Source organism: Stegodyphus dumicola, chromosome 8, assembly GCF_044657685.1.
Source record: "Stegodyphus dumicola isolate Sdum_Otavi_A_Nest chromosome 8, ASM4465768v1".
In the NCBI taxonomy this organism is placed as follows: domain Eukaryota; kingdom Metazoa; phylum Arthropoda; class Arachnida; order Araneae; family Eresidae; genus Stegodyphus; species Stegodyphus dumicola.
In genome coordinates this window covers 41438499-41462189 of record NC_140775.1, presented here as the reverse complement: position 1 = coordinate 41462189, position 23691 = coordinate 41438499, and the positions used below count along the sequence as shown (strand labels likewise).

Below are 23691 nucleotides of genomic sequence, written 5' to 3'. Positions count from 1 at the left end.
GCATTTTTTCCTCTCATCGTAAAGATTGACATGTTTTACACTTCAATACAAAATATTATACTTATTCAAAAAACAATTCAATATAAATAATACAATTATACACTAGAACATGAACACTTTGACTTTAAAACTATGGCATGTCCTCGCCAACAGATCAGCGTGATTATTTGCTGATGGTTGGGGGGTGCTAGGTACAAATATCGAAAAACCTCCGTTGCCTAATAGAAGGTAACTGGTTTTTGGCATTGTACATTACCTCAAAGTGGTTTTAGAAAAATAAAAGATCATATAAAATCAAAATTATAAGACGGATAACTTGTATAATCAAGTTAAAGTCTTTTTTATAATGTTGTAAATTAGAAACAAATATTATCCTACAATAAGAAGAAAATTTTTGCTACAAAATAATTCAAATCATGTGAAAGATATAAAAGGTCAAGATCGGGAGAATAATTTGTCATAGTCGGGAAAATAACTTGTCATAGTTAGGGTTTAAGTCTAAATCAGGTATTAAAGGTCATAATCAGGAAAATGTTTAAAAGAGAATTTTTTAAAAAATTAATTTTAATTTTGAACAGAGATAGGAATTCTACTATTTCTGACAGTTAACTTAAACTCACTTGCTGGATTAAAAGGTCTTAATCTAGTTGAATGAACAATTTCTGATTTCTTTTTAGTTAAAGGATTAGGTTTATCTATTTCATAAGTAACATCAGAATATTGTTTTAAAATTTTATAAGGTCCTGAGAATGGAGGAGATAATTTACCTGTATTAGGGTATTGAAATTCTTCATACATTACTAAATCACCAATTTTAAAATTACTAGGTTTAAAATGAATATCATATCTTTCTTTATTTACATTATGATAATCATCAGATCTCTTTTGAGCTATTTTTCTGGCTTCTTCTATTGATGGATACAATTCTTGATTTTGAATTAAGGAATCATAAGGTAATTTTCCATACATTAAATATGATGGAGGGAATTTTGTTACAGAATGAGGGGTATTATTATACTCTTCAGTTACTTGGGGTAATAATTTTGTCCATGCTATATTACCTTGATAAGAATTTAGTTTGCATTTTAATCTAGTTATAATAGTTTGATTAACACGTTCAATTTTACCATTAGTTTGAGGTCTATTTGCAGTAGTTAAGGGGGGATATGTAAGATAAATTGTATGAATCAGAATTATAATATAACTATAAACATTCGTTCTTCCTCTCTATTCTAAAATCGTAATAACTTATCTGCATTGCGTCATTCAAATTAATCATGCGATCTTACGTAACCATTTATTCCAGATGCCTCTTGACGACCAATCACCGAATTATAAACCAAAACTTTTCTCTTCGCGTGCTTCCATCTTTCATAACGACGCACTTCAGCTTTTCCTCTCTACTGTGCTAAGATGTAATTTCGCTGGCTTGTTTTCTATCCCAACAATATCAAAAATGTAAATCTTCTGTGGAAAGGCACGACTAGAGTGCCAAGTGATTGTGGCCACAAATATCAACTGGAAATAAAAATGGAATTAAAACTGCCTCGACTGCCAAGTTCTTTAAATACTACGCAATCAAAATTCTTCTTCAATATGGGTCTAATCACGCATCCTTTGCTTTTATTTATTACATATATGTGTTCCGTCATTTCCTTTTGCTTTTATTTATTACATATATATATACTCCACTTATGGGAAAAACACATATTGGATTATTTCATTTATTCAGCAAATAGCAAGTGACCGTATAACAATTAATGAGAACTGTAGTTTCAATTAAGGAGAATTTTACGTTGATTTATAATATTTTAAGTAAATAATTATTTATATTGTTGCATTTTTATTTCTTCTGACACTAGCTGTTACGTTATTTTCTTCCTTCACGTTCGTACGGGGTTCGTAGATTTGGAGTGAATAACGACGACACTGGATGAAGTATCGAAACACACTTTATTTATCAATATTAATCAGGACAGCTCCAAAACACTTTTACACTCGTCGAAGATCTACTATAAACACGCTGGAACAATCAGCGACACAGCCTTCATACTGTCAGGCAATAACGGTGGAGACAGCTTCCTGAAAAGCACCCGACTCTGCTTTCCGGAGTACAGCTCCCGACTCTGCTTGGTCGTTCTCGGAATTCCACGTACTCTCGAGACTCTCCGCGCTACAACTCGCGATGCACTCGACGACACACGAGCGCAGCTCCCGACTTTTCGGTTCAGTCGTTCCCGGAGCTCAACTCGCTCTCTCGACGATGCACTAACCGCGCTACACTAACAGACTCCTTCGGTGCACTCGACGACCCTCTCGGCACTCGCTGCCCGGCTGTCAACTCGATCGACTCCGCAGGGATTGACTCGCTAGACGAGACACACTCTCAATACTACTTACTCTCCGCGTACCAGGGTTTATATAGCTTTTGGCTGGTGTTCGAGAACATTCTGGGCTAAACCGGTAAGAATTCGTTCCAGAAGGTTCTCCATCCGTCCATGGTATATCGCCAATTTTGTCGCAAAATGTCGCCAAATGGGCGATTTCTCGCCAAATGTGGCAACCATGCCTTCCCTTGCTTCGAAAGATAGCCTTTACTTTCTTCATCTACTTCTCTTCACTTTCTTCGCCTTTACTTTTTTTGTCACACAAAGTTTTAAAAGGTGTCTTATTTTTCAGACCAAATTTTACAATTTAGTCTGAAAATTTAGACACTTATCTTTTGAAAATTCTCATTTATTCTTAAATTTCAAAGCAAACAGTAACAATATTATTACTGTTCTTTTAAAGAGCATGAAAGGACTACAAAGGAACATTCATGCACTCAAACTTCTAGAAAAACAGTTCAGGAAGTAGTTAATAAGTTAATTCAAGTTGAACCATCCACTAATCAGTTTAAATCAGAAGTAAAACATCAATCCATTCAAATTCTTATCCTAAATTTAATAAGGAATTTTCGCCTTCCACACTGCATGTTCTTGTGGCGTAAGTGGTAGCACCTTCGTTTAGTAAACATAATATTATTACGGGCTAATGAAGACTAACGATTAAACTCAAACCTTAAATTTTAGCTCATTATTAGAGCACTGGAAATCAAGAAGATATTAAAACGTTCAAAGAAATGGAGGCACATTTAAAAATTAATGTTGCTAAACAGACACTCAAAATGACTTATATAATCCAGCTTCTGTGAGCACCATACACGTGACAGTACGACTTTGCTCACTTAACCTGCGAACACCGGACCTGTGGTGCTGCTGCGCGACGCGCTAGCCACTGGGCCACATCCAGCTTCTTACCCACAATAATAGCAAGTAACAATTCAACTAGATCTCAATAAACGGAAAAATTATTACAAATGTAAAACATAGTGACTGGCATTAATCTAATAATTAAAATATTATCAATACTTTGGCCAATTATTCAAACATTAGATTTATCTACCGATTTCCTTTTTGATACATTGCCATTACTTTGATCCAAATAGCAAAGTTTAATGCTTGTGACCATTATCATACATCTGAAATTTAACCTCCAAAGTCTCTGTTTCCGATTGATTTAATTGTAGGACCAATCAGAAGAATTCACAGCGAATTCAGTTTCAAATAGGACTTTGGAGATTTTCACGTGTTTGATGACAGTCATAGCAGCTGATATTGAAAGGTATTGCTGTTAACATTAATTGCTTTTAATATCTATTTAGAAGTTAAAAATTTCCACAAAAGATATCACTTTTCCCACAGGCTTCACATATTTTACTCACAATGTTCTCCATTCAACTTAGCGTCCTCTCTCATTTTCTGTTGGACGGATTGCTCATCGGGTCCTTCGCCGTTCACCATCTTTCCCGTTTCGGATTCTTCGGATGCAAACCCGTTTACGAGCTGCTCCTCCTCCTTGGCTCCATCTCCTGCCTTCGCCTCCTCTTTGGAATCCGGCTTCATCCATACTTTTCCATCGTCACTCGCCTGCTGAGGACGAGGGACGGCTCTTGGCTTCATTCCAACAGGCGACGATTTCTCAGTGCCTACAATGATTAATTTTCAGGAGGTCAATGCTTTTTCTTTTTTTTTTATATATTTATCGATCGCTAAGGAAAAGTGAAAAAAAAAGGAGAATAATTTTTCATTTTACTGAAACTATAGATCATTTTTAAGCTTACACTGTAGGCCAGATAAAAATTAACGTTCTAATGCACGCCCAATAATTTAGTTACACTATTTACGACACTTATTAAAATTCAGCACCTACTACTAAAGAAATTATATGAATGTTTAAGCAATCTCCTGCTATAACGCTGCTACATACGCCACGTTTTCGGATATTACATGGGTGCTGCCTAAAACCACATATAAACAACGCAGATCCAGAATAACACTTCTAGCAGCAAAATGGTGATTCTTTAAACTTAAATAATAATACATTCTCGATATAACGTTCAAAGTTGCTTAAATCCGGTAGCTAAAATAGTGAATCTCGCTCCAAGGCCAGCGCCAGAGCCCCGCACCAGTGCAAATAGGCTTCATAATTCAGCAGCGGCAAAATTTTTAGAATTTAAAGAAGCCCCGAGCAGCAAAGTTTTGGGATGATAAAATGTTTAACATTTAGGAGAGGCACTGGGCAAATTTTAGAATGATGCATTGGGCAGCAGAATTTGGGATCCGCAAAGATTCCACCGGGCAGCAAAATGTCTACCGCCGCTTCTGTCTCAGCTTAACCAGGGTTTCTTACACTTTTTTCACTCATGACCCCTTTTTATCACTCAGAATTTTTCGCGACTCCCAGGACCCCATAATATTTACAAAAATTTTATGAGACCTCATAAGTATTGCGCAAATCCGACACACGCGTGAGTGAAATTATCAATTTTTTCACTTGTACTGTAATATACTATTGCAGTTTTAGGTCATTAACTTTACTTTTTAATTATAAGACATAGAACAATGTGAAAATTTTAAATAAGTAACAGATGAAATGACAGTGAGACGTGCAAAGCAAGGAAAATAAACGTTTGTATTATAAAAAGAAATGCGTCGACACGTTTTTGTTTTTTTCTTTGTCTGTATTGTCTTATCTTTATCTATTTTTAGATATATTGTGTAAAAATATTTGGTAATTGTAAAATTATTATAATAAGTTAAAGAAATAGCAAAACTGTTTAAAGTTTGGGCGACTGCCTGCTGCAGGTCCCGCACACACAGTTTAAGAAACCCTGCTTTAAACGAACTTCAACCTGAATCTCACATTTAGTGGGCATGCTGATAGTTAGCAATTTGATAGATGGTATGCTCCTGCATAAGCTTCTGAATTTTTTCTTTATTTTCTGAGTTCTTTTAAAAATAATTTCATAAAATAAATTTAATTTGTAAATATTCATTGTATTCATTTATTTTAATGGTCCATGTGTTCCGTGACTGTATTTATTTATTAACAGACTGAATTAGCATCAATTCGCAAGCTGTTAGAAATTATCTCATATTATAACTAAAGAATAGTTGCATTTTTTATCCTGTAGATATACACAATTCACATCGAAGATGCTTTCAGTTTTTAATCTAACGCGGATTTAATTTAAGTATTACAATGAAAGTTATAATGAGGTAGTGCTGTACGCATGATTATTTGACGTTAAAGAAATATATAAATTTTGGCTCTTTTGGTATTATATTAAAATTTTCCATATAAATTAACGCTAAAATTTAAGAAATTTTTATGACAAATATAAGTAATAGAAGTTAACCCTTCTTCTATGAAAACATTATATCCGATATTTATAAATGCAATTTTCGTGACAATGGTCACTTTATGTTTATAAAGAAAGAAACCAATGTTACTTCTATGAAGTTTAAAATGCAATTTTTAAAAGGCATGCCGCAATCAATTACACTAGCAAAATTATATTTGGAAAGTATATTTTTTGAAAACGTTTTATAGAAGTGGACTAAGGTAAACAATGAAAACTGATAAATATTGCTTGCAAAAGGTGGGTTGAATAAACTGCTATTGCTTGAACATAGATATTGAACTCACAGCAGTTATATAGTAGAATCTCGATGTATCGGTTTCAAGCGGAAGAAGAGAAAAAAATGATAAATATGGGAAAATGATAATAACAGCATCATAGGGGATATCTGCTACACATCGCAATTAAGTAATATATTGTAAATGAGTAAAATTTTATCAAATTATCAAAAATTAGCATTTTATTACAAATTTCATACATTATGTTTAGCCATTTGGGTGAATTTTGCCTGAATTCACAACATGACTTTTCTACACTTAGGATGATTTCACAGTTCCCGTCAGTGAAACTCAGCATCATCAACGTGTTTATTTTTATCATCTCTCACCATACTACTTACAGAAAACTAACCTTGAAGTCCTCGAAAACTTACAGCAGTAACCTACTGCTACTTACAACGAAATGACAATTAGAAATTAAGACGAATGCGGAACTGAGGGCCGCATGTGAAGCGTTACTTCATAACTGTGTTGTCATATTTTATAGTCGCAAGTAATAGATAAACAGTAATAACGGATAGAAGATAATGCAATTTATAAATATGCACTTCGCTCCAAATATTTTTTCCCATATAATCATGCGGTGAAATGCTGCCGCGAGAATGATTTACAAACAATTAATGCAGTAAAATGGTAGTACGAGGAACAGTGAATGTCGAAATAAATAACATTATGTGCGTATACAAATTCATTTGGGGCCAAAAAATTAAAAAGAAGCTGTTTTGCAAATTATATGAAAAATATTTTAAAGTATTTCATAAATATTACACAGAAGTTCAAGTTTTATGATTGGCGAATTTCTGCGACGTTAAAAGCAAAAATTGTTGTAATTATGCTATAATATTTTTATAACGAATAAATTACATTTAATAGTTACATTACAAACGTCATTACATTTATTAAATGTAATAACGTAATTATTATGAATAAATTACATTTATTCATATCTTTGGGAGATTTAGCGCTTACTTTTTCTCTTATATCTGCATATTTATTATATCTTTTAATTCACTAGATTACATTTCTATTTTCGAAAACTTTTAAGCCTCAATCTACAAATTCCTTAAGATCAGTAAATATCTTTGTAAGACTTAAGTATATTATTACTACCTATCTATACTATTAGTTATGTACCGACTATGGAACTAAAAAAAGAAATTACACAATCAGGGGGCGGAAGCCTTTGTTACTAGAAGAGCGTATTTCAGGAATATGGAAATTCGCCAGGCACCCATAGTTGCTATGAAATGATTCTCCATGTTACAATTTTCAGCAATCGCTACAGTTGAATTTCATTATAAACACACATTCTTGTTAAAAGTAAAGCAAAATTGTTCTTCCCACTCGAGATTAAATGAATTGTCTTCGTCTGCTTATTTCTTTTTTTCCATGGCGGTTCTCCGTCTATAATTCGAAATGCACATTCGAAATGACAACTTTATGTACGAACAGAGGTTATGAATGTAAAGTATAAAGCATAGCACGCCGTCGTCGAGTCTACAAGGATAATGGAGATATAAAATTATTCACTCTATGCGGAATCAGACGTTTCTAGCAGTCGAACACTGGTTCATCTAATAATGTAGACATTGCTAAGAATCAATTTTTGTAAACATTTTAATCAAAGAATTCGCACAGCTGTTAAAAAGGTATTTGAACGACGAGCATTTTAAAACTGTTTTGCGGGCATCGCGTTGTCAACATCTAATTATATTAACGAATTTCAGATATAGCAGTCGACAATTAACCAAGATAAAGCAATAATTTGGCATGTTTTTATAGATATGTAAAAACAGGTCGAAAATTACCATAATTTGCATTAAGTTTACACATTCGTATCTGCTTCATAAGGTTATAGTTCATAGATTATAGTATCTGGTTCATAAGATTATAATTATATTAGCCTACGTTATTATTATGTATCCTCAACACAGGAAATAAAAAAAAACTGACTTGTAGCTCTGGAAAGAATTGATCAATTCTAACTAAAACAAAGGAACAAAAACTAGCAAAATTCCTAACGACTGAATTTCATCAGAAAAGTTTATGCATTATAAAACTTGTAAATAAAATTTAGAGATAATCTGAATTATTCGGAAGATGAATCTTCAAAACAAGTATACTTTGTCATCAAGATTATTATAATGCAAACTGTCACTTACAAACAAGTGAATTAATTAATATCTGGTACACCGCGGTGAATTTGCAAAATATAAGGCTAAAATTCTTAAATTAGTAAACCTTGTTTAACTAATATTTCTGTTATTCATTCAAACATTTCAGAACATACGAATATATTGAATCATAAATTCGTGCGCTGAAGAATATAATTGCTCTTGACCTTGCGCAAAACACTGGCATAGTGAGAACAAAATATGAAAAGCTTATTTATTAGTTAAAGCAATCGTTACTCACTTTGCTTGTAAGCCTTCTTCCTCCCTGAGAGATCACCGTGTCCGTGAACGGGCAGGTCCTTAGGAGCCCTGGGCCGGGTCCTCTTGGGCGATTTATGTTCGCTTTTGGCCACAGGAATCACAGGCTCCGCTGACTTAGGCCTCACTATTCAAAGTAAAGAAGTGTCACTATTACAACTTGCTTTTTCAACTGTGACGTTAAGGGTTAATGTTGTAAACAACACATAATGTGGCACGTGAAGGATGAGTTCCCATATCACTGAAAAAAAACTATTGACAAACGCTTACCATTCGTCTTGCTCTCCTGCTCTTGTTACGCTTTGTGGTAAAACAACGAATAGCATTACTCATATGTGTTCTTTCTTGGATAAAGGGAGAGTGTTAAATAGTAAAAATTCATTATCTATCTGTTTCTAGATTGATTTTCTTGGAGTGTTTAGTAAAATTTAGGGAAACAAATTTAATGTGCTAATTAGCAAATTTAAGAAGGGAGGAAATGCCCGTAGCTTTAAAATGAGCATGCCCAAACATAGAAACATGCTCAAAAATACAGAACACAGAGCATATCCAAATATGGGAACTTACTCAGACGTTTAGGAGAGATCAAATCAAAGCATGAGAAAATATCCGAACACCTTAAAAAGAATATGTCCAAGTATGGAATAATCTTCAATAAATCTAAGATAAAAATGTTCATTTATAGGAACACTTCCATATTTTCTGAATAGAATAAGTTTAAACTTTCTGATTAGAATCTATCCAGGCATTTAATCATCTCTGAAAGAATATACCTAAACATTTCTTCTATATTTTTCAAAATTAAACATGGAGAAAATTCTTTACACATAACATTTATCTCGTTTAAATTGTATAAGTGAAACGAACAATATACTATTAAAAATCTAAAACGTATTATGTATCAGTTGTTATACTTCGTGGTCATTGTAATATTTGATCTGCCCTAAAAGCATGAAAGAATATTTTCATTCTCCTAGATGTTTCTGTATACTTTATGCAGGAAAGGAGACTTAGTTTTTTTCTTCTCTACGTGTATATGAAAGAAATGAAAAGTAAGAAAACAATTACCATTTACATCAAGCTACTTAATTTACAAATTTCTACATTATATTTCATTTCATAAACTTCCTTGCTTATGCTTTAATAAGAATGCTTCCTTGGTTATGCTTTTGTTGTGCAGTCCAAACAACGGAAAGAACACTTTTCTAACAGCAATAGGTGCAACAGAAACTCAAGAACTAATTTTTAATTCCTTGAATAATGGATTTATGATTAACTGTTGACCAATAATGTATACAAAATATTTGTCTGAATGACCAGCCAGAGCATCATCTTTAATGTATAAATAATATTTTCATTAAAAATATTAAAAAAAACCTTACTTTTTAGAAAAAATATCACAAAAGTTTTCAAGATTTCAGTGTACTCTTATTTATTAACCAAAGCTACAGAAAAATTATCATTAAAGACATAAAGTAAGAAATTTAGAACTAATATTTCACAAAGACCATATATATATATATATTTATATATTTTTGGCGCGGCCGATTGCAACCAAAAAGGGAGGTGCACATTTAGTTGTTATAGCAGTCCCACATACAAAATTTCAACGTTCTGAGGCTACTCTGTTTTGAGTTATGCAATATACATTCATTCAAAATGGATATTTTCGTTGAAGTATGATACCCAAAATTTTTCACGATTACAATTCCTTTTTACTTTGCACAAGGAAGTAAAAATTGCTGAAATCGACTTGATGTATGCGCCGATGTCAGACTTAAGCTTACCAACTTGCATTCAAAAATACAGCAGCTGTGCAAGAATCGGCAGACTCAACCATCTCATTAATGCGAATACACACATTTATTTAATTTTTAGTTAATAAGATTATCCAAAATCTAATATAATTGAATTATTAAAAACGAAAGCGAACTTTCTTCTGATAGCTTAGTTATTTAATATCTATATAAAATTATATGGCATTTAATTAATTTTATTTTAAAAGGATAAATTTATATATGCTAAAAATGCTTTCCAGGGGATAAGAATAAGGGGATTCACAGAATATTCTAATTTATAAAAGCAGCCTCCACTTGAAAAACGTTTGAGAAACGGTGACATAGTATACAGCATTTTTACTATGTATAACTCAATAATTATATTTATTTCTTTTTCTTACCTGTAGTTTTCTCTACTTGCGACTTCTTTTTTGTGGAACCTTCGCGAGATCTCGAATGTTCTTCCCTAGGAAATAAAAATTATATATTAATCCTAAAAAAATATTTAAAAAATTCGTAGCTTTCGAAAAGCAACGATGACGAGAATAATTACCTAGATTTCAGTAAACGAACTTAATACCAATTTTAGTTCTGGGACAAAGTTTAGAACTTTCTTTTATTGTTTAATTTTTTTAAATATTGTACCTCGTTTCATTACTCATCTCATTTCATCATCAATTGTTATAATTTTGAATAATACGTAATAAACATAATAAAATTTTTAAGCATAACTAGTATGATTTTATATATAACATTTACAAGATTTATACCTTAGAAATGATTAAAAAAACTGTCTGCAAAGAATAAGATCCATTAACAAGTTATGTCTGAAGGAAGTAAAAATATATAAGGCTCATCTTCAGAATTACCACTTTTAAAATTTGAATCTCGTATTTCTTACTAAGAAAATAATTAATCAAAAAAGTAATTGGATATTTACAGAATCGGAATATTAATTTGGGAATGTTGTAACATTTTTGGTTTCTTAAAAACTGTTTTCTCTTTGAGCAAGATTTCAGAAACAATTTATTGTATTTTAGATACTTAAATATTATTATTATACATATCGAATCAAACTCGGGGCAAAATTAGCCTAAATGTTTAGGTGCAAGTGGCATGCGTCAAATATCGTAAAATTAATTTCAGCAAAAATCTTTCAGTTATTAAAATAGTAGTTTAAAAACTTATTTATGGACAAAAGTGATGAATAAATTAATAAAAATTATATTTTTTTTTCTGTTTGTTCAATTTCTTTATAAAAAGAGATCACCAGATCACAAATAGACTTATTTAAATTGACTCATTTGACGGCTGATATTTTATATTAATGATCCAAATTTTTTAAAAGGACTTTTTACTTATCAGGTTTTCTGAAAAAAATTGTGAATTTTATTTCCAGAAATTTTTCCCACTTATTTTTTATTACTGTGCACACAAAGTGATTTATTTCTAGCTAGTAAGAAAAATTGGCTTTTTCTGATTGCTTTTCATCATTCTTATGTGTATTACACCATCCGTGAAAGTTTATTATTTCGTTCAAAAATATGAAACATATTCCTTTTTAGTTCTGGCGCACAGGCATTTAAAGTCTAAAAGCATATCTTTGCGCTGTTATCATCATGTGATGTTTTGTAGGTGCTTATATATTTAAAATGTTAAATTCTTGAAGAGCTTTATCTTTTACTACCATATTTTATGCGATGATGGTTTATAAAAGCAATGTTTTCTCCTTGTTGTCTTTTCTCTCACGATAATTTGTACGTCGATGTTTTCCTCTTGCGTTGTTTTCTGTGTGACGTTTCCATTACCGATGTTTTGCCGCAGTTTTTTTTGGCGGACTCAAGAGTTTTATGATTTTAAAAAATATGAGAAAAGGAAACGAGACTCTTCAGTGACATCCAGATGTAGACTTTATTCCAAGAAAAATGATATAATGTGCATGATGGTAATGATTATGATGTAAAGCAATAATATATTACAAGCTGTTGCCATCTACTAGATAGATTTAAACAATCAGTTAGCAGACCAGTCGTTGAATTCCATGAAAATACTTTGCTTCACATTTCAATGGATGTTCCGACAGAGACTTATTGCATGGACCTAGGATATTTTTTCCCTTCATTTATCAGACCTTGCCATTTAGAGCTCTTTGTTTTTATCAAACGATGCAAATATTTTCTCAACAAATCTAAAGAAGCATTAAAAGATAAATTTTTAAGCTGCCAGAAAGATGACAAAAAAGTCAGCGAATGAAGTGTGAAGCATTCATTGCTCATTTTCAACTATTTCTTACTGTTTAGTAAAATTCTGCCCCTTCTCCCGTCAAAAGCACATCTTTCATAACATTTATTTAATTATATTATCGTAATAAGCTCTTTTGTTAACAGCTATCTTGTTCGAATCCTCTCGAAATTATAGCAAAGTGTAAATTTGTTTATTTTTCGTAAATTACTATAAACTACGAAAGCATGAAGATTGAATGCATTTGTCTAAGGGTTATAGTCAACTGGAAAGCCTCTACAAAACTCATCAAAAAATTTCTCTTGTCTGCAGCAAACTAAAAACTCATAGAGTAAAATTACCCAAGGGAACAGAAAATGTAGACAATCATAAATAAAGAAAACGGTTCCTTTTTACGTAAAGCTTAAAATCTGTTGAGCAGAAGATATATGCAAAAGTGAATAAAACAACAATAAAAATACCTAAATATAGATACGCCCGTTTCCGTACAATGTTCATTGCTAAGAAGTATGAGAATAAGAGTAAATTAACTGTTCGAGTTATTTCATTTTTCTCATGCTTGTTCTGCCCCTTAGTATAGTAAACAATTTTGGTAATTTCCTTTTAGTACCAGCAGCTCACTGAGATGCAAAAGTTGTGAAGAAAAGCTTGCCTGATAATCGTTGTTTAGCACTTAAAATCTTCAAAACATTTTTAGGTGACTTTTTGTTTTTGATTGATAACTTAACAAATGTTTTCTTGTTTGTCATTATACCTCCCTGAGGTGCTGCTAAGGGGTAAGTGCTGTATGTTTTCTTTAAGAACTAATAACATAACCATAAAGCTTAAGCTATGGCATAGGTAACAACTTTTAGGATCTAAAATATCATTAATTTGCAAGATTTATTATTAACTATTTTAAAGGCATTAAGGGAATACTGGTAGCTATTTATGAAATTCCTTACTGAGTTACATAGATGCAGTATTTTCTTACCGATATACAAGATAAAACAAAGGAAGATTGCATAAAACTTCTTCATAATAAACGCGTAAAAAGTTTTCAAAATGAGTAAAACAACATACTGTAATATTAAGTATACATATAAGAGTATTTTACAGGGGAAACTATATAATAGCCATGCATATTTCATACAGTGCAAAACATTGTTCTGCACACAGCGCAAGATTGATAATTAACAATTATAAGCAGATAATTAACGATTTAGCAATAAAAATAGCTGGAAGATAATTAACAATATAAACATACTATTAACAATTCAGTAATAAAAACAGATGAGTAAGAAATTGTTCTAAGAAAAATAAAAGGAAATTTAAATTGATATCAAATTTATTTCACTAGTAATCTATAATGATTTTAATATATATGCCTAACTATGTTTTCTATTAAACTAAAAGTTAATGAACCAGGTTTTCTATTAAAATGGGTAATAGTAATTGCGCTTCACAATTGTGTGAAATTTTATAAATTTGGTATTTGCTGAATTTTTGGGAAGAAACCCAAAATTTCGATTTGGTATAAAAGTGTCAGATATCTATGATCATTGCATTTACTTAGCATTTCTAAAGTTTATAAAACAAAATGGAACCAATTTTTAAGATATTTATTCTTTATTATTTGTTTATTAAGCATTGTAATTCAGCCTTTTCAAAGCACGCTTAAAACTTCTACATTAAAATTTATTTTAAATTTAACTCTGATTAAGTATACTTAGTAAAAAATATGTTATTTAAATCCTTTAAGACATATATAACTATAAATTTGATAGAATAACTCAGGATAATATCGAAATATTTTTTAAATTTCAGAGAATGATTTAAGTATTTGTAATTCAAATCTACTTATTATAAAAAATACTAAAATAGTCTTAATATAATGCATATATTTTAAGTTTTTAAAACAAAACAAAACTGCTTAATACTAGCATTATGCCAACAAAATGACAAATTTTGGATGTGGAATATGTATGCATTTATTCAGTACGTGGTTTTCTGACATTAACACAGTGTTATAAGGAACGTTTTTAAGCAAATGTTATTTATTTAATCTATGTACCTTTTAAAAGCCTGTTGCATTAACCACCGTGAAGCGTAAAATAAAATAACATTCAGTTTTATTATTAAGGTAGAAAAGAGACATAAAATATTTAACTTTTTATAGTATTTTAGCTAACGAGTCACGTAATGCCTTAAACGCAATTAAAGTGTATAACCTAACGCTAAATGGCAACAGTCAACAAAAATTGAAACATCTAACATCTGAACCGTTAGTTAAAAAAGATTCGACAGATTTTTGCATGGACATAACTTTTCCTCTTATCCAAGAGTAATTGCTTTACTCTTATGTTACCTTTATTACTTTTGACATGTAATTCTTCCATGTGGTGTTTATCTTATAATTATAATTCTTTCGTATTTGCTTGGTTAAATGTAAAGTTTACATGGCCCTCTGGTAATAAACTGGCGCCCAACGTGGGGCCCCAATGTGATGTAGCCGTTCCTCAATAGATTAATGCCGGCTAGTTTTAAAAGGATTTATTGACAGAGCACACAAGAACGGTTAAAAACAAAAGAAATATGCATAAAAATGAAACATATAACAAATGGAACATCAAACATTAGAATAACAGAGACATAGTAAACTATCATATTGGCTGCTGGAGGTCGACTGACGTTTTTTTCATATCGTTTTTTTCGACGTTTTTATCATCATCGCCACGAGATGGCGTTTAAATAAAATAGTTCGGTTACACTTCATGAGTTCATGGCGTTGAATAATATAGTTCAATTACACTTAAATAGTTCTGTTACAAGTGTTTTATAAGTGTTAGCATCTTCAGATTGCTCAATCATACTATCAAATGACATAAAAGAGTACATAAAAAGCTTCTTCATATAAAACATAATTTATTATTAGTCCCAAAACGCGATTTTGTGTTGTTTCAATTTTCATTCGAGTTTGTTTGTTGAGAAAAATTGTAAGATACTATTCTTTCATAGTTAATCTGTCTGTCATTAATTAACAAGCTAGATTATTTAAAAGCAATAGATGAAGTTCTTAAGAATACTGTGTTTTTAATTTTTAATCTGATTGATTTAAATCAAAATGCATTTTATTCATGGTATTGAATGGAGTCTCAATTTGTGAGTTACCGCGCGAAACGCACATTACACAATGGGTCTAAGGGTCTCTGGTAAATAGCCCTAATTAAAGATATATCTAATTAAAGGCATTAAATATTTCTACAGAATTACAGTTTTTACACTTTTTAAATATACGGAAAATGTACAACGTTCTCATGATAGTCTAAATGCAAATTCATCTAAATATCCTGTAAAATGTTTCGTTATTCCGCGCGGGCCATCTTTATCGATAATTCCTGCTGATAAATCATATTAAATTTTAAAAGCGCTCTTTTGGACGATCATTAAAATCTGAACCATTTCAGACTTTTTTCCTCATAATTTTAAACGCAAATTACAAGAAATATTCAGTTAAACAAAGTGAAGCAAATTTGTATATTCATTTAGTTATTAAATGAAATTTTCTTGATAAGTTGTCAGAATAATATTAAAAATCGCAACCACGGGAAGATGAAGAGGCTCATGTGCTGAACATGTTTTTGAGAGTGATTCATACTGTGAATCATATGGAAATACCCCTTATTAAACTAGATTTTAAAGCTTCTTCCTAGAAAATGGAATCCAGCTTTCTCCTAATTTTGCTCGATTTCTGTGGTATTTTTTATTCATTGATATAAAGAAAAACTTAAAGGAATATTAAATTGATCTGAATGCCCATTTATTATGTATAAGGAAACTGAATTAATGCTCAGAAAGCATTGGCCGAAACAAGCATTATTAACTAATTTTTCCAATAAAAAACATACGTGTCTTTAGAAACTATACTTTTTTCCCTTTCATATTAAACCAGAATTTCTTAAAATCCGTTAAGGAATGGATATATAACTGGTTAATTCATATTCCTGAGAAAGAGTTTTCGGTCACATAAATTATAGTAAAATCGAAGAAGGTATTTTTATATGATCACAAACTAAAAAAATTACATTTTGGATTACATTCGCTTTGTAATTGAATCCACTTGAGAAAAAACTGCGTGCTTTCTTCCAAGTGCGTCTGCAGATATTTTACGGGAAAGTGTAATAAAGGAGGAAATATCCACAGACAGTAAATTTTTGAAGTCATTCAAGTAATAGTATACAGCAATGTCTTTAAACCTGGACGTTCTGCATTCACCACTTTAGTTCATTCCAGCCATTCCCAAAGTATAAGAGATGAGCCTCGAGAGGGATTTTCGAGAAAATTTCTGGCATCAGACTAAGTCATGTAATTCCGTCTCGTAACTAGTTTTCTTCTTCAGTGCATTTAAAAGTTTATGCATACTCGTATAACCATGGCTTACGAACACAAATTTTAATTACGAGTCACGAAATATTCTTGTGCAATGAGAACTTTCCGATTACATAGTATGGCACATATTTTATCTACTTATCGGAGTAAGCAACCTTGCCATAATGTACTTGCATCTGCGCAGCATACTTACATCCGTGGACAGCTAGGATTCAGAAAATTAGTATGACATAGACTGTAGTGTAGTTACGGATTGCATTAGTGAAAACTACAGGCTTTGTCATAAACGCACCGGTGGAACAATGAAGGTTGGCAAAATTGTAGGTAAGAGAGTTGAAATATACAATCTGTTTCCAAAAGGACAGCGCGACGTCCCGCTCAAATATAGTTATATTCTGAAATGTACTTAGAAATTCTCGATTTTGTACTTCCTCGATTTGATTGATTGCCTACTTTAGAGTAATTTCAAGTTGAAGAACAGTGTCTCTATAGACCGTTTGCGGACGATTGACGAATATAGTCGTCCGTTAAGTACAATCATCCGTTAAGGACGACTACAGTCATCCGTTAAAAGTACATGCTATTTCACAGAATATGCCGAGAAGCGTCACGGAACCCATCCTGTCTTGAGCAGCGCATCCAAGCAAAAGGAAGACAAATAGAGGAAATTATTTTCAAGATTTACTGATGTATGTATTGTATGTATTATTCTCGTAGCTGCACTGTTGAAATGTCTTATCTCTTAATTTTTATGATAACAAGTGTTATGAAGTATATTGCTTATGAATGTTTTAATCGGTATTTTATATATTTAGCTCATTTTAAATTCTCCAATTATTCTTGTTTGAATTTTGAACCTACTTGAAATCGAAATTGTTTCTAGTACTGCCCTAGCAACACATATACAATTCGATCTATATATATGAATCTTTAATATATGAAAATCTATTCTTTGTTTTAACTCAATCTCGTCCAGAAGTTTGCAGATCTAATGAATGCTTAATATGACGCAATGGAAATCGGGAAACAGAGGTAGAACTTGTAGTAGGAAGTGCTACTTTTTTATATCCAAGACGTTCAGGATCTGCACTTGCCTGTTTCAGTTGGAAATCTATTTGACAAACTACCGACTTCTTTTTATTAAGATTGTACGAAAGGACTTCTTTTATTAAGATTGTAGTTTACCTACAGTCTGCAAGTGATAGCGCAACCCTCAAATTATAATTTAATTATGCATGCCTCCAAGTTATAGATCTTAATAAATCTTATAACCTGTTTTTATATCTGTTTCTCTCTTATTTTTACAGTTGCTACCTAAGAGAGTAATAATCTTTCCACTTGGCAGATCCCACCTATTAGCTTAGTGAATTAGCGAGTTTAGTAAAGAACGATGCTTCACAGGTGTAACTTTTTGAGGACACTGAATTACTGATTAATTTTTAGATTAAATTAAATTCAGAGTAAGTTTCACAGACGAGCATAACATCATATAAATTCGAAAATGCTGTAACAGATTCTGTTCGAAATCAACACATTTATATCAACTCGAATCTAAAATTGAATCTATCATGTAAAACATTTGTTCGAAATTCTGAAAAAGCGTTTTGCACTCGGCAGTAGCAAACCTGTATTTAAGGAAATACATCGACAGCACAAAACTTATGCGGGTTTTTAAAATTAAAAAAGAAAAAAATTCAAAGCATGTACTGCGTAATGATACCAATTTCAACAAAGTCATACAAAAAATAAAGGAGTTATAAAGGATCTAGAAATGATAACTTAGGTATGAGTCAAAGTGTACGCCATGTTGCCGAACATTTGTTTCTGTAAACTCCTTGGAGGATAAATATTCAAATGATAATATGTTTCTCACGTTCTAAGTAAAAGAAATGTTTACTACATTCTACATTAATATCATGCATCGTTCTAAACAATTTGCAACTACATTCTATATCTTAAGTGACACACGGTACTTAAACCTAAAACTTTCACATTTCTATCCACATTTATATTCTAAGTAGTGTCTAGCTTTATGAAATACACAGTCTAGATAGATGAGTAAAATGTTTTGATTTTAGAGCAATGAATGAACACATTTCGGGAAATTGAACTGCAAGTTATTTCATAAAGTTCACTTTATAATTTCAAACAGAATAATAAAATTAATAAGATAACATGACAGTTAATGCGTTGTAAGTGATGTCTTACTTGATTTTCTACAGATGTTCATATTATTCGATACTATTATTTCGCATTACAATGTTTATTAATAATTAAATGCAATATTTGTATTTTAAAGCAAAAGATTCAAGAAAGGTGAAAATAAGATTTTTAAATTTAACAAGTAATTAAATGTTTAAGGAAAATTATATTTGATGCTATGATGAAAGTCAGAAATTATTCGACATTGTTATGCATATTCCGTTGTAGGCACTGACATGCAGCTTAGCATGTTGTGCCGAAATGAGTAAATCCAAATCTTATGATAATGACACTGATTAAAACACACCGAGAGATAAGATCATGTAAAAAGAACGTAATTATCTTAATAAACTTTAGCAATAATGCATCCAATAGTGAAAAATTAATTCACCGAGAAAGAACCATCGCAACGATTTCATTTTCATAAATTATGTAAACTTCACGGTAAGTAATTCGTTTAACATTATTCTAAATGCAGGTTTCGATAGCGCACGGTGTCTTCTTCAGATTGACTTTTTAATAACTTTTAGCTTATAACTTAGAGCTGGGCTTTGTGTTGTGTAGCTGCCTAGCAAAGAATTTTCCTATGTATTTATAGTTAGTTATACCACAACATAAACTTATCATAATATGTGTCGTTGCCTAGTAATGAAGTTAGGTTTACGCCATTTGTAATGCTTAGGTATGTATGAATGCGCAATAAATAGTGTTAATAGTGTTAAAGAAAAGGTATGTTTTCTGAATAAGGTTCTGATACGGAGTAATTTAATAACATTTAAATTAACAAATTTAAAACAGCACAAATAAACAACTATTAACCTATTCCAGACTGCGCATTTCTAGATAAAAGCTACACATGCTATCTAACAGGACACAGTGGCAAGGATTATAGGGTAAAGCTTGGCGGGTATACTTACGTGGGTTCTTTTTTTTCCTTGCGATGATGAACAGGCACAGGGGCAGGACGGCCCCTCTCCTTGATAGGTCGCTCATCTTTCCACGTCCTGAGAAAATTAACATTGTTTCTCTTCTATCAGAAGCACGAGGAACGAACGCGCGACAAGTTAAAAATTAGCTACACTAAGAACAATAATGTATTGACCCAAAAATATTCGAAAGTAGGAAAAAAATGATTTTATGAGCATAGAGAGAAGGAGAAACATTAGTTCCAGCAGGAAAAATGTTCAGAAGGGTAAAATACACAATTCTGCTTTACACGGACGCTTTTTGTTTGTTAAATTTTATATTAACTAAGGTTTAAAAAACTTTCAGTTCCTTCTTTACACGGTTTGATACAACATGATTCAAATGACCATTTTTTTAAACATTTCTGTCTCAATTTACTTAAAACATACGTCTACCTTAAAAGGTTTTTATCATTTACAATTGCGTTAAAGATTCTGCTTTTGATAAAAAAGTTTTTGGTTCTGATTCTGAACATGTACGTCTGAAGCACAAAAAACCTTTCAGCTGCAACAATAACTATGTAAAACGCTTTAACGATTTCATTCTACAAAACCAACAAAAATCCACAGTTTTATTCTTTAAAATTTAATTTAAAATGCTAACTTTATCCCATTTAGAAGAGCAAATTTATGTTGATTATGAATAAAAAAATTAGTTACCAGAATGTATTTGTGAAAAGATTGTTTAAATCCTATAATATTTAAGAATGGATGGGTAAAACGTGGCAATACATGGAATCTAATAAGTATATACATATTTTTCAGTATATTAAATAAGCAGATTAAATTATTCATTTTTTGTTACGGAAGAAAAGGAATAAAATGGTTACAATGAAAATACTTTAATAAGAAAACACTTCATATTTTTAATGAACTTTTTCAAATTTTATTAATTCTTCCTCAATATAAGAAAGCTAGATTCTTCTTAATAATATTTTCATACTATATACAAAGTAATAGTACCCAAATGTTATATATCTGCATATTTATCAGCAGTATACAGAGTATTTTGGTGCTAAAAAGAGTAATTCAAAATGAATGACACAAAAAGAAAGACATCTGTTTGTGACTGCTTGCAATAGATTTGTTTTACAAATGCAAATATACTATGAAATACTTATAAATTTCAAAATGCTGACTAGAAAATCTGATACGCAAAATGAATGCATCAGCAAAAGAAAAAAACTTATTGGGTGCTAGAATACGCAAAGTCTTCACCGGTGATCAATTGCAATTGCTATCATTTTTAGCTATTTAAATTATTACGTCTACGATGTTCACAGTTACATAGGAACTGTTATTATGTATATTTAACACATGTTTGTAATTACAATTCTCATATAGCTTTGCTCATTTCCTTAACCTTATGCAGAGGCATCTGTACTCCTCGAATGGTTTGGAATGAAAATAAGCGAAATATATGGACTGCAGTCGGAACGACGATGAAGTCGTATAGTTAAGTCACAAATTCGTGTTTCTTGCAAAATTTTTGTGTTCTGATATTAGTGATTTCCTCTTAATGAAGCATAATTTATATATATTCATATGGCTTTCTAACAGATCTTTCAATCACGAACTCTTCATAATTTTCGAATATACGTAATGGTTTAGAACCTGATGACGCAGCAGAGAACATGATTATAGAGTGACGGAGCTTCGTGCAGAGAGATGGTGCCGCTCAGCAATTAAGTTTCTATAAATAGGCAGATAAATATGTAAATATAACGGTATCTGGCATCGCTATTTTGAGGCTTTCCGAAATTTCAAAATACTGCTCAACATAAATGTGAAACAACAAACAAATAGTCACACGATAAATCTGAATTTGCTTGCACTTAATCATTTATGAGTTTCAATAGTTACACTGTATTCATTATTTACGTTTAACCAACCTGTTTTCCATTTAGTGCTTGTTCATACTTTTACGACAGTTCATATATGAAGTTTTTGTGAATTTTTATGATTGCAAATTAATGTAATAAGCCTATACATAAAGGAAAATACTTAATGTCTGAAAATTTCAATCTGAATTCAGAAAATGTTAAACCATCTCACTGAAGGGAAATGCTTTTCGCGTTGTGCAAAAAATACATGTTTGATATGACAATCACAAGCAGTACTATAAATTTAATCTGATTACAGATTAAATGTATAGTTCACATGTAGTACAGTATAGAAACAATCAAGGTAAAAATAGTTATATTTTTACAACAGCTACTTGGAAAAATCAGTAAACGAAACGACTAATAAGTGATCACTGATATAAATAAAGTTGATAATTTTACTTCAAATTGTAATTCTCACATTTAGAGGAAAACTGAGGAAGAATCTCAATGTAACAATGGGATTATCAATAAAGCAATACGGCAAAAAAACCGCACGCGTATTTTATCTCTATAAAAATACATGATGTTAAAAAGAACTTCTAAATCAATGTGAAATAATCAGTTGAGCATATGTAAATTATAACTAGATTTGGCGATGTATTACTGTTTTACGGCTTTCCAAAATTTTAAAATGCTGTTAAATTTTGTGAGAAAGATTGCTTCTGGCAATTTATTGAACAGATTTTATCCTGTTCAATAAATTTTTCTGTATTATCTATTGGGATTTAACAGTTAATTTTAACTCCTGTGAATCATTCATTTAAAAGAACTTTATTTTTTCCAAATCAATTTGAAGTTCAAGACTGGAAGATCTTTCTCATGACTTGAATAAAATAAAGATACATTCAGTTGATTTGACGTAATAATTAATAAAACCTTCCACATGATTTCTCTGAAAACAATATTTTTGCAATGGCATCATGTCTGGAAACGATAGTTCACTTTTTGTTTGCACTGTACCTTTTTTTGGGAACTTCTGTTGTGAGAAAGCAGAAATGGATATAACTACTTCTAAAGCTATTTAAAATATAAACTAAAATTGTGCATGTAACAATTTTTAGATCCCCAAGAAAGGTCGGCTATAATCAAATGAAACGACTCAAATGAGCTCCTATAATCAAATGAAACGACTCAAATGAGCTCCTATAATCAAATGAAACGACAATATATAAAAACCCTTAATTTTAGGACAGTACAGATAAAGATGCCATTTTGTCAACAAAATGGAGCCTACTGAAATCTGGGATAAATATTAAATCTTGAACCTTACATTTTACTTATTTAATTTTGCTTACATACTATTTTATGATTTTCGTTTTGTAATTTGTTTATGCTAATGATGAGTTAAGTTTAAAAGTTGCTATAATGATTAAACAACCCCATAAATATAAATGCGCTGCTTGTTTTGATATATTTGTTCTTAATGAAAAAAGTAATCTTAAATCCTTTCTGTGATGTCTTAGTGCACATTTCGTGAAATTTTGCTCTTTAACTATTTCCTTACCCACAGGAGCAATGTTTTATAGATTGGAGCTAGAACATGATATTTTCTACTACAGGAAACACATTTCTGCATATTAAGAGATCCACCGTGTTGATTCTTTTTGATGGTTGTTCTTAAAATGGAAGATTTTGTGCAAATACTGTAAAACAATTAACTTTGTATGCAGCTAAAATTGTTAAAGTATTTGTTATGACAAATTTCTTGGAAATATAAATGTAAATCTGTATACTTGTTGATAAATGAATACCACAACCATAATCGAATTCAGATTAGAATATCTCAACAGAAAGCGCA

General features: G+C 31.2%; 2 protein-coding genes across 8 annotated transcripts in view; one reads left to right on the top strand and one right to left on the bottom strand.

Moving 5' to 3' along the window:
* The window catches only part of LOC118183318 (uncharacterized), a 466396-nt gene that overhangs the window by 36547 nt on the left and 406158 nt on the right, over positions 1–23691 (bottom strand). For 5 of the 6 annotated variants that reach the window (XM_035352811.2, XM_035352815.2, XM_035352812.2 and 2 more), the window contains 4 exons: positions 19960–20046; positions 10633–10697; positions 8437–8580; positions 3764–4027 (listed from right to left, as the gene is read on the bottom strand). In XM_035352811.2, coding sequence (XP_035208702.1) covers positions 3764–4027; positions 8437–8580; positions 10633–10697; positions 19960–20046 — 560 coding nt within the window. The remainder of the gene's footprint in view (positions 1–3763; positions 4028–8436; positions 8581–10632; positions 10698–19959; positions 20047–23691) is intronic. The other variant, XM_035352813.2, reaches the window with a different exon arrangement.
* The window catches only part of Taz (tafazzin, phospholipid-lysophospholipid transacylase), a 241944-nt gene that overhangs the window by 155649 nt on the left and 62604 nt on the right, over positions 1–23691 (top strand). The window lies entirely within an intron of this gene.